A 13414-nucleotide genomic window follows, 5' to 3' on the forward strand; every position below is an offset into this window, starting at 1 on the left:
CTTCCTAATACCCCCCCCCCCCAAAAAAAAACAATGATTTGAAACTGTCTGTTATTCATAAATCGTGTATCCTTTTCACCTAACAATAGAGCGTAAGCTATATTTATACCGATAATTATCAACACAGACAATGTTATTAGCTAAAATCCATTCTCTATCTAACTTGATTTGATTCAATGTCAAAGTGCAACAGTTAAAGATTTGGTTGGCTTAAATAGAATCTTATATAAAGCAGTATCATACAGAACCCAAGGATGTATGACATGACTGCTGATCGTAACAGACTCTATATCTAAGAGTAAACACGTGTAATAAAATAATCTCGATTTTCATGCTACGCTCAAGGTACTCGATCGATCATTGCATGGAAAAGAAACGTTTACTACAGAAAAGAATATCTCTTTTCCTACGTTGAATTTATAATATCAGTATATCGATAAAACTATTGTAAAAACTTTTGGAAACAAACAGAAACGAACATGTTATTAGGAAGATAGATATTTGACAATTAAACTATTGAAAACGCATGTATACAAATATAAATATTTTAACGTGATAATAAAAATTGTATTCGTGCAACTATAACGTAAAGGAATGACGAAAACAAGGTTCTATGTTACATTTTTTGTTTTAGTAAGTGTCAACAAATGTAAAACTGTATTCATCTGAATTGTATTCAACTGATATACCTTGAAACTAAAAATAATTAGACGAAAGTTTTAATATACAAAGTGTATCTACAATATCGTGTTGTAACTGTACTGAAATCATTACTCGAGAATCTTCTCCAAACGAATCGAGTAATTTTACCCTAGCGACCTAGCATAATAAATTCGCCATTCCTAAACCATATGTAAAGAAAGAATGAGACTCGATGCTAATATATTTCTGTGTACACTAATCTAAGCACGATAATATATAGTTAGACGAAGATTTTTGAGAAATAAAAGCTTAGGGAATGAGAATAAAACTTGGCAATAAGGTATTATGTCACTCATTTAGCTGGACCAGCCAGCATCGTAAATATATAAATATATATTTTTATACGTAGAATAGCTCTCCCTTTGTATGTATATTTATCTTCCAGCCAAGTTATTTATGCTTTATATATGTAAGATCTTTGGTTTTGCCAAGGTATTATTCCGTACTTAAGAAACGTGTTAAAATAATACGTCGAGCAAGAGTAACGTATCGCTTAAACAGCCTAATCATTTCATAGTTCAAGGAACAGTTCAATACAATAATTTATGGAATCTTTTTGTAGAAATGAATGCAAGTTGACTTATAGGACACTAAATAAAGTACTAATTCCTCAGATCGAAGTCATTCAATTGCGAGTTCTGTATGACCTTGTAACTAAGCGTGTTTCGTATCAATAGTTGGATTATGCTTCTATAAAAAAAATTGTTTTTACAAAACGAAACAATTACTCATGTATAACATTTCTGTTTCGATCTTTCAAGAACAATATTATGGCCGAATTGTGCCATTTCATTTGTAATGGAACAATAGGTTTTATCGTGTCATCTTTCAATATGCTATACCATACAACTAGATATATTATGTGACTCTGATGTGGTACGTGTGTTATTCGTGATAAAGCCCCGTAACGTGGTGTATCACAGAACAATTGTAGTAGTTATCATATAACATGTAGTATTTATATATCATAATAATCTTAAAAGATAGATAAATGTTGACGAGCCATGATGGATGCATGAATAGTGATGTGAGAATGCAAGCGCTATAGTGATGTAGCGATAGATGACAACGGGTGGTAGATGGTGGGTGGTAGGTAGTAGATGGTGGGTGGTGGGTGGTAGGTGGTACGTGGTAGGTGGTAGGTGGTAGGTGGTAGGTGGTATTTGGTACGTGATAGGTGGTAGGTGGTAGGTGGTAGGTGGTAGGTGGTAGGTGGTAGGTGGTAGGTGGTAGGTGGTAGGTGGTAGGTGGTAGGTGGTAGGTGGTAGATGGTAGGTGGTAGGTGGTAGATGGTAGGTGGTAGGTGGTAAGTGGTAAGTGGTAAGTGGTAAGTGATAGGTGATAAGTGGTGATGGTGATGATGGTGGCTGTAGTGGACGAGTGTTTCAAGAAGGGAGAAGAGAGCTACTGCGCCATCATCTCATGATGCGAACAAGTGAATAACGGAGCTCAATAATGGGGATGAACAAAAGTGCTGTACTTGAAATCAATGGATCATATTGGCGAGGGCATTCTGACGTGCTCGTTTTGCCTCCTCTTCACTGATCCTCTGCTCAATTAAATATTGAGCAGTGCTGATCGCATTAGGATAACCCGTGATAGTCACTATACGGTTCCTGGTACCAGGAGCGAACATGCCCTTCTTAGAGATTTGTATGTTGGCGCCACTTAAGTGCTGAATCTCAATGAGGGCACGACCACCGGGTCCCAGAATAGCTCCCACTATAACCTCTGCAATTTCTACCTCTACTTTCTTGGTCTCCTTGTTGTTGGCGTCTACCTGTGTAGGACTCTTACTTACAAGTGATAACTGGTTAGTGCCCAGGCCAAACGAATTGTTGTTTAGATGAATAGCACTGGCGGCTGTGTTGTTTTGTCTGAACGGATCAAAGGGCTCGTATCTGTCAAGTGTATTGCGTGGTGTAGGAGAAGTAGATCCGAGAGCAGGAACCGTTCCAATTGGCCCAAACACTCCGCCATTATTATTCGAACCGTTCGCAGTTGTGGTACTATCCATTGGATTTCCAAGATAACTCATGCTGGTAGGCATTCCGATGCCCATCCCAAGGATGTTATATTTAGCAAGAGTTGCAATAGCAGACAAAATTTCGGTAGCAGCAGGTTCCGAGAAACCCGATGTCCGTAAATTTAATTTTATGTGTTCCAACAATTGCGTTGTTACAGGTGTTGTACCTGCTGTTATTGCAGCTCCTAAGTTCAAGTTTAAACTGAGACCAGCACCGTTCAAGAGACTTACTGTAAACAGAGATTAGCGACAATGCGATAATTAAACTGACTTAGCTTGGCAATCTTCAATCGTCGTATACATTTTATAACGATTGTTTATTTCAAAATTATTGAAACATTACCTGTGTTAATACCAGCTGTAGACGTGTACGTGGGAGTACTTGTTGGAGCTTGAGCATAAGGGCTGCCTGTAGGATTGTAATTCGCTACAGGACCGCTTACATCGGCGTAACTCACATTAGGGCATGAACCACTTTGTGGATCATCTGCCACTTTTGCTAATATCATTATCAATGCATTACGGTTATTCTCTTTCTCTCCGACTACCGTTATACATCTTTCTTGTAAAGACACATCCTTCGCCTTTTGACTTATTTGAACATACGAGCCAGACTCTTCTTTAATTTGTTTAATATAATTTCCAGCTTTGCCTATTATCATTCCTGCCGTGCTATTAGGCACCAAAATTTTCACCTGAAATAATATTTTAAATTATTCCATGAAAACGGGAAATATCAGAATACTCTTTCTAATTAAACAAAACAAATGTATATGTGACAAGAATATTCCATTGCGTAAATCTACACAAAAATAAAGTTTTCATCAATGTACAAGCAATCTACCGATATCGTAGTGTACAAAATATAGAAATATGAAAGGAAAATTAGATTATATTTTTACCTGCTTATCTCTCTCCGCTGTAGTTTTTCCAGATTCAAAGTCAACAGTTGTCTTTAATGTGAGGTCTGGTTTCTCGCGAATCTTGTCCATAATGAAGTCCATGACTGCCATTATAGCTTCCAAACTGCCCGTTATTAAACATACCCTTTCCGTAGTTCCTATAAAACAAAAGAGATTAAACACAGATAACATTATATCTGTCTTCTATAATAATAAATACGATGCGTATAAAATTTTTTAAACATACCTGGATAGTAGTCGTGAGATTTAGACATTTTTACTCTGGCTCCTGTATCTTTTTGTAATTGTGCAATTGTATCTCCACCTTTTCCAATAATAGCTCCTGCAGCCACACCAGGAACCAATACTTTGAGGTGATATGTTCCATCTCCTCCTATTAAATATCAAATTTATATTTAATTATCAAGTGATTTCCATCGCGAATAAAACTTGACGGAGAGTCAAACCAATCGTTAAAAATGGTGACGTAACAGTAGTTTGTACAAATAATAACATATGGAATGTTTTTAAACAGAACATTTACAAACGCTTTCAAATTTTGGCTGCTCTTAGTAACAAATCTTTATACAGAATTCAATACAGATTCATGATAACATAAAAGATATGTAATTGTTAACAAATAAGTAGTGCTCGAAACAATAGACATTTGAAATTCTTGTATGCGGGAATCAAATTAACATAAACAGAGTTACGGTAGAATTCTTTAGAAAAAAATTCCTTCTTTATACACCTTAAAATGGGTATAAGGAATCTATTACTAACAACATAGAGGAAAATTACAAGGTTGCATTTAATTATTCCATATTTCTATCTGATAGAAACATTGGTAATAAATACATTGGATATAAATTAATGCTGCTGAAAGTTCAAACAGAGGAAACTATTCCAACCAAACTTTAACATTAAACGAGAGCTCGCGTAAAAATTTACGATGCTTTTTATCAAGCAACACGTTACTCCGACTCGTGACTGTTTCAAAGTGGTTTCGAATCGGAGGTATACGGAATCACGCGTACCACACGTTGCGGGTGCAATGGACCGACACCAGCGAAAACGCAGACACAAACTTGGACGAATTGTCGTGTAATTGGTGAACGAAGAATAAGGCGAACGCGACAGAAAACAGAGCAAAGTTTCTTCTGCGTCGAGGGCAAACAGCTGTTTGACAGATGGAAGCCCTGTGCGCTCGCTCGCTTCGCGTCGACCTTGACCCGCAACCTCGGCAGCGGAACGGTGTACCTGCCTGCCTGTCTGTCTGCCTGACAACTCACCGATACGCCACATCCTAATCACCGCCACTTGAAATCGGTAGCAGATAGCGCGTTCCTTAGTACGAAGCTTTCGTGACAACGATGGCACTGCACTATAGCGAGAATGCGGCAGAAAAAAGTACACGATACGCGTACGGATAAAACGTGGTGTACAACCACTTCCGATGTTCTTGTCGCGAAGTTGACGATCCGATGAAATGGCAGGGACAAAGTTGCAGAGTCACCGAGCGCGATCGACAGCCACCGCCGCGGCAGCGATTCTCCATTAACGATGTTCACAGAGGCACGACCGCCCACGCAGAAACAACGACGACAACGTTGACGATGATGATGACGATGACAACGAACAACGACGAAGAAGACAAATAGGAGAAATAGGACGATGTTGACGATGACAGCGACAAGGAGAGCACAGAGAGAGAGAGAGGGCGGGGAAAGAATGACGACAATGACAACGATGACGTTGTGACAACCGAAACGAACGTCAACGTAAAAAACAAAAAAAACCGTTACAGGTGCCGCGTATGAGTTCGCGGTCACCAGATATCGGGCTGACCAGATAGCAAACAAATCGAGGGAAAAGGGGAGACACGAAAGGCAGAGGAAAAGAGAAGGAGACGTGGCACTAGAGGATGCGCGAACCGCTGTGCGGTGCACCTTGTTCGCGTTCGCCAGGCGTTCGAGAAGTGGGAAACGAAAGGGAACGGCCTAGCGCGCGAGCGAGCGAGCAAGCGAACGATCGTTGTGTCAACGTCAACAGCAGCAGCAGCAGCAGCAGCAGCAGCAGCAGCAGCAGTAGCAGCAGCAGCAGCAGTAGCAGTAGCAGTAGCAGTAGCAGTGGGACAAAACAAGATTGTCAAAGGCGAGCGAGAGAGTAAAGAGCGTGACGGAGTCGGTGAAATTGTGTACTTTATCGGTTGTATATACATACCTACGTGTATATAGGAAGGGGGGGGGGGGGCATCGACGAAGGTACCATAGGGAAATCATTCGCAGACAGTAGAGAAAAACAATTGACAATACGCAGTCAAAATACCTGATCCGTAATGTGACCTCTTCGTCGCGCCATTTTCTGTGTCGCAATCGAGTGGCCGCTTCCTGGAGTCTGCAATCTCCGGGGAGGGACACGTCTCCATTCCTGAATCGGCGGCCATCTTGGCTCGTTCGTCACACACACACACACAAGATTGAAACGGGGAGAGAAAGAGATATATAATTATGTGTGTTGCGTTTGTATATGTATGTATGGCGTGTGTGATGTGTGTGCGTGCGCACGCGTATGTGTGTATATATATATACACTTCGTTGACACAGAGAGAGAGAGAGACGATGGCCGCGACCGGGAGCGAGTGTCGTCCAAAGAAGCAGAGGCAAGCGGAGACACACCACTCACAAATCGGACGAACGAACGAACGAACGTACGCACGACCACGATAGCTGGTTTAAGGCGGAAGGAAGGGAGACCGACCACGGACGTACGTACGAACATACGGACGAACAAACAGCGGACACTCTCTCGCGGGGTGCCGCGTCTCACTGGCGACTGCTCGCGGCTCCCTTGCCAACCAGCTGGTTGATACTCGATGGTGTGTGCCTCGGCCCTCGCGTTCCTCTCTCGCCCTCTCTGTCTCCGTTCCGCTTCTATCAGCTCTGATCACCAGACCGCCTCTCTCTTTCCCACCAGCCCTCGCGGGCTCTGTATACCAGGAACGTAACGTTCGACCTGTACTAAGGGTGTTTTACCTTGGGGCCTTGTACATCGATTCGCATATATTTTCTATATTCGAACAATTCAAAATTTTCTCTTTGATAATATTTATACATATATTGTTCTCATAATCGGTTCAAGAAAGTATCCATTTGCCGATGAATTTTGCTCATACCGTTGAGAATTTCAAGTTATGTATTATATAATTTATTAACGTTACTTATGATTTAGCAGGTATGTACATATACGTTTTGCAACGAATGATTTAGGGATTTCGTGTCATTTAACAAATTTGCGAATGATCTACCGTAAATCGAAGTTGAATCAATAAATTATTTTATCGATTGATTTTGTTGCTAATTGTTGTGCAGTTACGTTCGCGATTTATGACAGCAAACCGCGTACAAGCAATAGTTACATTTTATAGAAAGAGTAACTTAAATTGTACAGTTTATTACTTTGCTAGATAATATTCGTACGCGAGAGAAAACTCTATGCTGTAAAAACTATTTTCCCCGCCAAGGCCGTTAATCTCGTTGTCGTTGGTGCGCACTGCGGTATGACATCATAGTTCATGTGCAAACGAATATAAGATGTCTTTAAGTTTTTAGCGACGATTTGAAGTGCGTTATTATAGACCTTTATCAAGCGTGATGTTCAGATCACATTTTACAGCCACGTGTCGCTATGTTTTATGGTAACTTTGCTCGAGTGCATTGTTATTCACTAATCTAATATACTATAGGTGGATAATTGTCGGGCATTGTAACGAGGTTCCGTTGTAAAAGATACGTTGGAATACCTTGGAAGGTACGCTTCTATCGGTCAAAGTATCTACTAACTGTGAATTACGAGGTACCATAATTCGTTATCTTTAGGCAGGCCAAGGGGAAACATAGCTATATTGCTTTGAAAGTTACAATCATAGAATACTTCGTGTATACACGTATGTATGTATATACGTACACGCGTTTTTTTTTTATAAATATTTTCTACGCTCATATAGTTACAGTTACGAAGAAAGAAGTACTTTTAAAAGTCTGATCTAAAGAAGGAACATAGATTAGTGGACGCTATTGGTTTGCAATGAATCGTGTAGTTAAATATGTGATTTTTCACACAAAAATAGTGATTTTAACGGGTCAATGAATGTTGAATCGTTTATAATTTTCACAAGATTTAAAATGCATATGTTTACACTTGAACAAAGAAGATTGACATATTGTATTGTTTTATCAATATGCACGATCAAGTTATGTTCATTGCAACACAATAAATCGTTTTTTTACAATAAGCAAAAACAATGTAATCATCGGTGAAACTCATATGTACGTACGCATTGTTTTCTAATACCGAGTTCGCGCACGTATGACCAACTGATATTTCTGTGTACATGAATCATATTTTTTTGTCATTCCGACTAGAGCATCAACTACTTCCCAAAACTATACGGTACTTTTTCCCCTTAATTAAAGACAAATTCATTATCAAAAGGAATAAAGTTCGAAGTTGCAACGATACACGTAATTACGTAAATAAACATTTATTTCGTGTTACAAGTAGTCGTACAAATGTGCAAGCAAAGTACGAAGTTATGTACCCAAAACCGTTCAGTCAACAGCCCGTGTGTCGCAATGCTGTTACTTGTTAGACGTGAATGCATCTCGTTGGCTACCGACAACAGCGACAATTCGTGAATTGCGCGGGCTCTTCCCTCCCGAAAGGTTGACTCGAAGCCACGAGGTGGCTCCTGAGTGCTATTAAACGTTCACCAGATAATATGAACCACGGTTAGACATTTGCGCGCACGCATCTCTAGAGATCTTCGTCTCACCTGTACGAATTAATTTGTCCATCCCGTGTCACTTCCCGTTCAGGCCTCGTATTTGTTCGAACTGGAAGCACGAACGCATCGACTAACGCTCGCGTATCCGTAGTGTCACAGTGTCTCTCCGAAGCTGTTTGTATAGGTGTACGTACACGTATGCTGTCATGAATTTTTCGAGCGATGGGAGCTACCAGCGTTGCTCGGTATATAATCACCGTACGACCTCGCGTCGATTGCACTTCTCTCCCGTATGACGCGCACCGTGTTTCACTACCGATTACACTCGTTTCAAACTTCTACATGAGGTGTACATACATACATATACGACGAGTGCACAATTTACGTATTTCTTACAAACGTACTCATACGTCCTTAATACTTGAGATTAATCGTGCTAATTTAGAAGAAATTTGATATTTTCCGACTAACTTATTTTTTGCGTTAATTTTTATGAAATAAGGAAAAAAGAGCCAAAGATGTCATACTTAAAATTTAGAAAAACATTGACATTTTGATTTCGGCGATTGAATAACAATCTTGGAATCTTTTCCCTTATTGCGTCACGTGTCCAGAGTTCTTGGATAAAGTGCTCCCTCCCTCCCTCTCGCTCCACCTCCTCCTCCACACACACACACACATGCGTGCGCGCGCGCGTGCGCGCGTGCATGTATGTTACTATTACTAACCGGTTTATCGTGCGATGCGATTTCCGATTGTGATACATAGACGGTTCTCAGGAGAGTTACCTAACCGTTAAAGAAATAAGTTCCTTTAATGCATTGTCCTTGTCCCGCAGCTACACGATAGAACGAGCTAGATCCCTGCACTCTTTTAGACTCCGGGTTAGCAGGCTATCCATCTATACTTAAGCGTGAGCGCATATTGTGTTGCACGCACGATGCATACATTTAAATGCTTATCCAAGGCCGTTGCTTTCTGACCATCGGACGCTGCTGTTAATACATTACTCATAAAATCACGGGTCATGTCTCTAATGAAGTTTTTCATCTTTAATGCCGATAAGATTAGACGTTTATAGATTTTGAAGGTTCTAGTTATACGAATAATATTTATCAACGCGAATGCAAATTTTCAGAGTGTACATTTGAACAAGTTCGTAATCGACATGTACTGTTTGAAATACAATTGTCCGAGACAATTCCACAAATATATTAGTTTCCGCGCATCGAATATTATGCAAGCAGAACAGTACGATTCCTTGCTACGTTGACCTCATTTCTTGTTTGACCTTAATATCACACAAGGTTCTCCAAGTCGATCTATATAGCACCTTTATTCTATCAGGTTTTGGGGGAAACTACTTCGTACATAAGCACAATGTAATTGTAGGCTACGATATTATCTCCTATACCAAAGATGTTAATTTAAACAGAAAATATTTTTTATTGTAATTACCTTTTCGATTATTTTATATCTTACGTGAAAGAATATAATGAGTGAATGTGTGTGCGCGCGCGCGTATTTACGTCAATCAAATCTTACACTTCTTTGCGTAAATATTAAACATTTATTACAAACGTCATGTTATGACATAATTGTTTACTTTTTTTTATTAAAGAATATGTACTATTTCGCAAAAAGAAAAAAACATTTAATACGTTTTCTTGCATTTGTATAGATACTTTCTTGACTAGTGAATAATTTGAAGAAAACGTAACCTAATTTTAAATTACGGGTAAAATCGGTGTTCCTTGAGTAATGGTATAATTATGTAACATGATTCTTCGAGCATCATACATTTTATGATGTTTGTAACAAGGACGTCAAAGTATATTATGAACTTAGGTTATCGATGTAAGTTAGTAAGTATTTTGTTTTAGTAAATATATTAACATCAAGTACGAGGTCATTGTAATGGGCAAAAATATAATATGTAACGGATAAGTAGTTGTATAGTCTATCCAAATTTTATCAATAATTTATCACAGTTATGTGTAAATACACATCGCATGTAAAATGCCTGAACAATGTACATATGTTACGTATACCCACCATACGGTACATCATTTGAGCCAACTTTATCAATTTTATGTTCGTGAAAAACACTAGCGCGTACCGACTTTCAATTGGTAAATTGAGATTCATGCGCGCATTTTACCAATCGGAAACTGAAATGCTCCTAGCGCCTTTTTTTGCTACAAATGTGCGCGTATACTTTGTAACATTCTGAAATGGATTACGGTGCTGTTGAAACGCAAGTGAAAATTTTATTTTTTGCCAAAGCGAGAGAACTAACGGGAAGGACAGAATGTAGAATTACTGTTCCGCGGAAGTTATCGTATGTTGATTTAGCGGATAAAATAATAAGCCAGTTCAACTTGGAAAGTATACGCGACACTTTAATTCTGGCAGTGAACGAAGAATTTGTTGCAGCAAATACTACGTTGATGCTTTCGGAAAAAGACGAAATTGCTGTTATTCCTCCGCTTAGTGGCGGTTCGTAATGTTTTCAATATATGCTTCCACACAAAAATTTACAAATAATATAGAAACTGATTTTACCTACTAATGGCAAAAATGACACTCATAGGTTAAAATGGGTGCACCGAAAGATATTGTTAGATTGCAACGGGAAGATCTAAATGTCAGCGGAATAATTGAGTCAGTAACATCTCCTAACTGCGGAGCCGTATCCAATTTTATTGGTATCACTCGTGATAATTTTGAAAACCAAAAGGTAAAAATATTTAAAGATTTGATCATAAATTCGAATCAATTATCCATGTACATATGGTTCCTAGGTTTTAAAATTAGAATACGAAGCATATGAACATATGGCTTTAAAAGAAATGCATAAGATTTGCGCACAAATCCGTTCGCGATGGAACGTTCATCATATTGCTATATATCATCGCCTTGGAGAAGTAGCAGTGTCCGAAATAAGTGTAGTAATTGCTATCTCATCTCCGCATAGAGAAGAATCACTGAAAGCTGTAGAGTACGCTATCGATACATTGAAAGCTTCGGTTCCTATTTGGAAGAAAGAGGTATACGACACGGGGGACACCGAATGGAAGGAAAATCGAGAATGTGCTTGGTCAAACTGTAAATAACATTTTTGCATTGTTGATATAGTTTAGTCTTAGAAGGAATTAAAGGAATATTAAATTCAAGGTGAACATTCCATAAAATTAGACAAGTTTTTTAAAACTTACGATGCGTTTATTTAATTATACAGAAACATTAAATGTTACATTTACGTAATGTATTGCTACACTCTGAAAGGAACATATACATTTTATGTAGAACATAAAATGTAATACATATACAAGAGTTAATAAATTGTTGAGAAAAGTTTGACGGTCTTAAAACCATTTACCCATTTTACAATTGTCTTTTTATGTTGCAACGACCTCATGTTTAATTCTAGTATATTTACTAGAAGAAAATACGTATTCATTGAGTATTCATTTTCTGTAGCTAGTCGTTCAGGTAATCCACAACAATCGGAAGGTACAATTACAGTGTCGAATGCGATCGTTAGATCCGTAGAGCAAAGTATTAACATATGCGGAAAGAAGGAAGAGGAAGGTGGAGAATCCAAAGTCGTAATCGATCCAAATTTGGTGCAAATTCGTGCCACAAATCAAGAACTGTATCATAGAATAGCATCTTTCATCGAAAGAAAACGCCAACAAGTAAATATTGTGAATGTACAAGAATTTTGTTGCCACAGGTTGGTCCATCATTACTGTTGAAAACTATGAAAATGTCAAGTATGTAAATGTATATTTTGAATGTAATTTCTATTATCTACAAAATATTAACAATAAACTATTGCAGAGAACAAAATGATAAAAAGGAGGATTCTTGCGCCAGAGTAGATGCGATTCTTATTAGACGGAAAGATTCTAAAAGTCATGTTAAGGGTGAGTGAAATTAATAGTAATCGTAACATCGGACGTTTAAATTTTTTCATAGATATTTCTTTAGTACACAGAGTACTCAACGCATGGGGGCCGCAAACAGTTGATCAATTTACTTTGCACAGAGCTACTATGTCAGGAGCAAATCAGGGAAATCCTAGTTGTTCATCTGTATTGGACAATCGAATATCAACCAGTGAAAGAATTCTTGCGATAAATAGGCCTGTTCCCAAAGATGTATACGAAAGACTTAAAAATATTGAAGATCGAATATTGTACTTGGAAGGAGTATCTCCAGAATATAAAGATTTTTGGGTAAGGATTTGAATAAATGTTTAAAATGTTTACTATTCGATTGAAAATTTGTACGTTTTCAAATCACCCGTTTTTAGAAAGCGGAAGACATTAACAACCTTAAAGGAACGTTTAAACAAGTTAGAAAAAGAGTAAGTTTACGCTTGTTTCGATCAGACTGTTGTTTCATTAAAAACTATTATAGCGATGTGATTCTATTTGTACGTGAAAAATTAATTTTTAAACGAACAAATTTTAGACATATTCCATGGCAGAACTGGACACAAAGTTGCAAGAATTAGAAGATAAATATACCAGAACAATGAAGTAACTCGTGTAAGTTGATAATTGATTCACTGTACATTGTTGACTTATTGTAATTGTTTTCAATGAATATCAAAAATATATGATATATAATCATTTAATCGATAATTTCCTTTAGTAGATTCGTTTTAGTACCTATTTCGCAATTAAAAAATTTCGTAAGAAAGAAAAAAATACCAACAGATCGAACAGCCCGCGACGAGTATACGCAAGAAGAAAATTTTAATTCGCAAAACGTAACGCGCTTGTGTTAACTTAACATTACGCGTAAGTGTATTAAAAAATTTGTATCAATATATTAATAACGAATAAATTGTAACGAATCGTACCGTAAACCACGTTAAAAGACAAATGTCGTTTTTGTCGTTCGGGAGTTGGACTCGAAGCGGTATCATTGTACAGATCCAATAAAAGGCGTGGTTACTCTTGACAAGGTTAGGTGAAAAGTTTT

The 13414-nt window shown here is 38.1% G+C and overlaps 2 protein-coding genes across 6 annotated transcripts; one reads left to right on the forward strand and one right to left on the reverse strand.

Annotated features, from left to right (window-relative positions):
- Positions 1 to 33: 33 nt before the first annotated feature.
- On the reverse strand, positions 34 to 9008 carry Pasilla (RNA-binding protein Nova-1-like protein passilla). 3 transcript variants are annotated; one of them, XM_076309054.1, is made up of 5 exons: positions 8465 to 9008; positions 3878 to 4024; positions 3631 to 3788; positions 3072 to 3423; positions 34 to 2958 (listed from the first exon to the last, which is right to left on the reverse strand). In XM_076309054.1, the coding sequence occupies exons 1-5, from the start codon at positions 8484 to 8486 to the stop codon at positions 2189 to 2191; spliced, it is 1449 nt and encodes a 482-aa protein (XP_076165169.1). In that variant the 5' UTR covers positions 8487 to 9008; the 3' UTR covers positions 34 to 2188. The 3 variants fall into 3 exon arrangements, with proteins under 3 accessions (XP_076165169.1, XP_076165168.1, XP_076165170.1); XM_076309053.1 differs by lacking the exon at positions 8465 to 9008 and adding an exon at positions 5959 to 6501; XM_076309055.1 differs by lacking the exon at positions 8465 to 9008 and adding an exon at positions 4923 to 5452.
- Positions 9009 to 10254: 1246 nt separating this feature from the next.
- On the forward strand, positions 10255 to 13059 carry Mocs2b (Molybdenum cofactor synthesis 2B). Of its 3 annotated transcripts, none has more exons than XM_076309060.1 (9): positions 10255 to 10273; positions 10853 to 10915; positions 11010 to 11156; positions 11221 to 11524; positions 11900 to 12155; positions 12263 to 12348; positions 12401 to 12660; positions 12738 to 12791; positions 12899 to 13059. In XM_076309060.1, the coding sequence occupies exons 3-9, from the start codon at positions 11016 to 11018 to the stop codon at positions 12968 to 12970; spliced, it is 1173 nt and encodes a 390-aa protein (XP_076165175.1). In that variant the 5' UTR covers positions 10255 to 10273; positions 10853 to 10915; positions 11010 to 11015; the 3' UTR covers positions 12971 to 13059. The 3 variants fall into 3 exon arrangements, with proteins under 3 accessions (XP_076165175.1, XP_076165174.1, XP_076165176.1); XM_076309059.1 differs by lacking the exon at positions 10255 to 10273 and adding an exon at positions 10654 to 10757; XM_076309061.1 differs by lacking the exon at positions 10255 to 10273 and having other exon boundaries at positions 10778 to 10915; positions 12413 to 12660.
- Positions 13060 to 13414: the final 355 nt, after the last annotated feature.

This window comes from Ptiloglossa arizonensis, chromosome 4, assembly GCF_051014685.1.
Source record: "Ptiloglossa arizonensis isolate GNS036 chromosome 4, iyPtiAriz1_principal, whole genome shotgun sequence".
Taxonomy (NCBI): domain Eukaryota; kingdom Metazoa; phylum Arthropoda; class Insecta; order Hymenoptera; family Colletidae; genus Ptiloglossa; species Ptiloglossa arizonensis.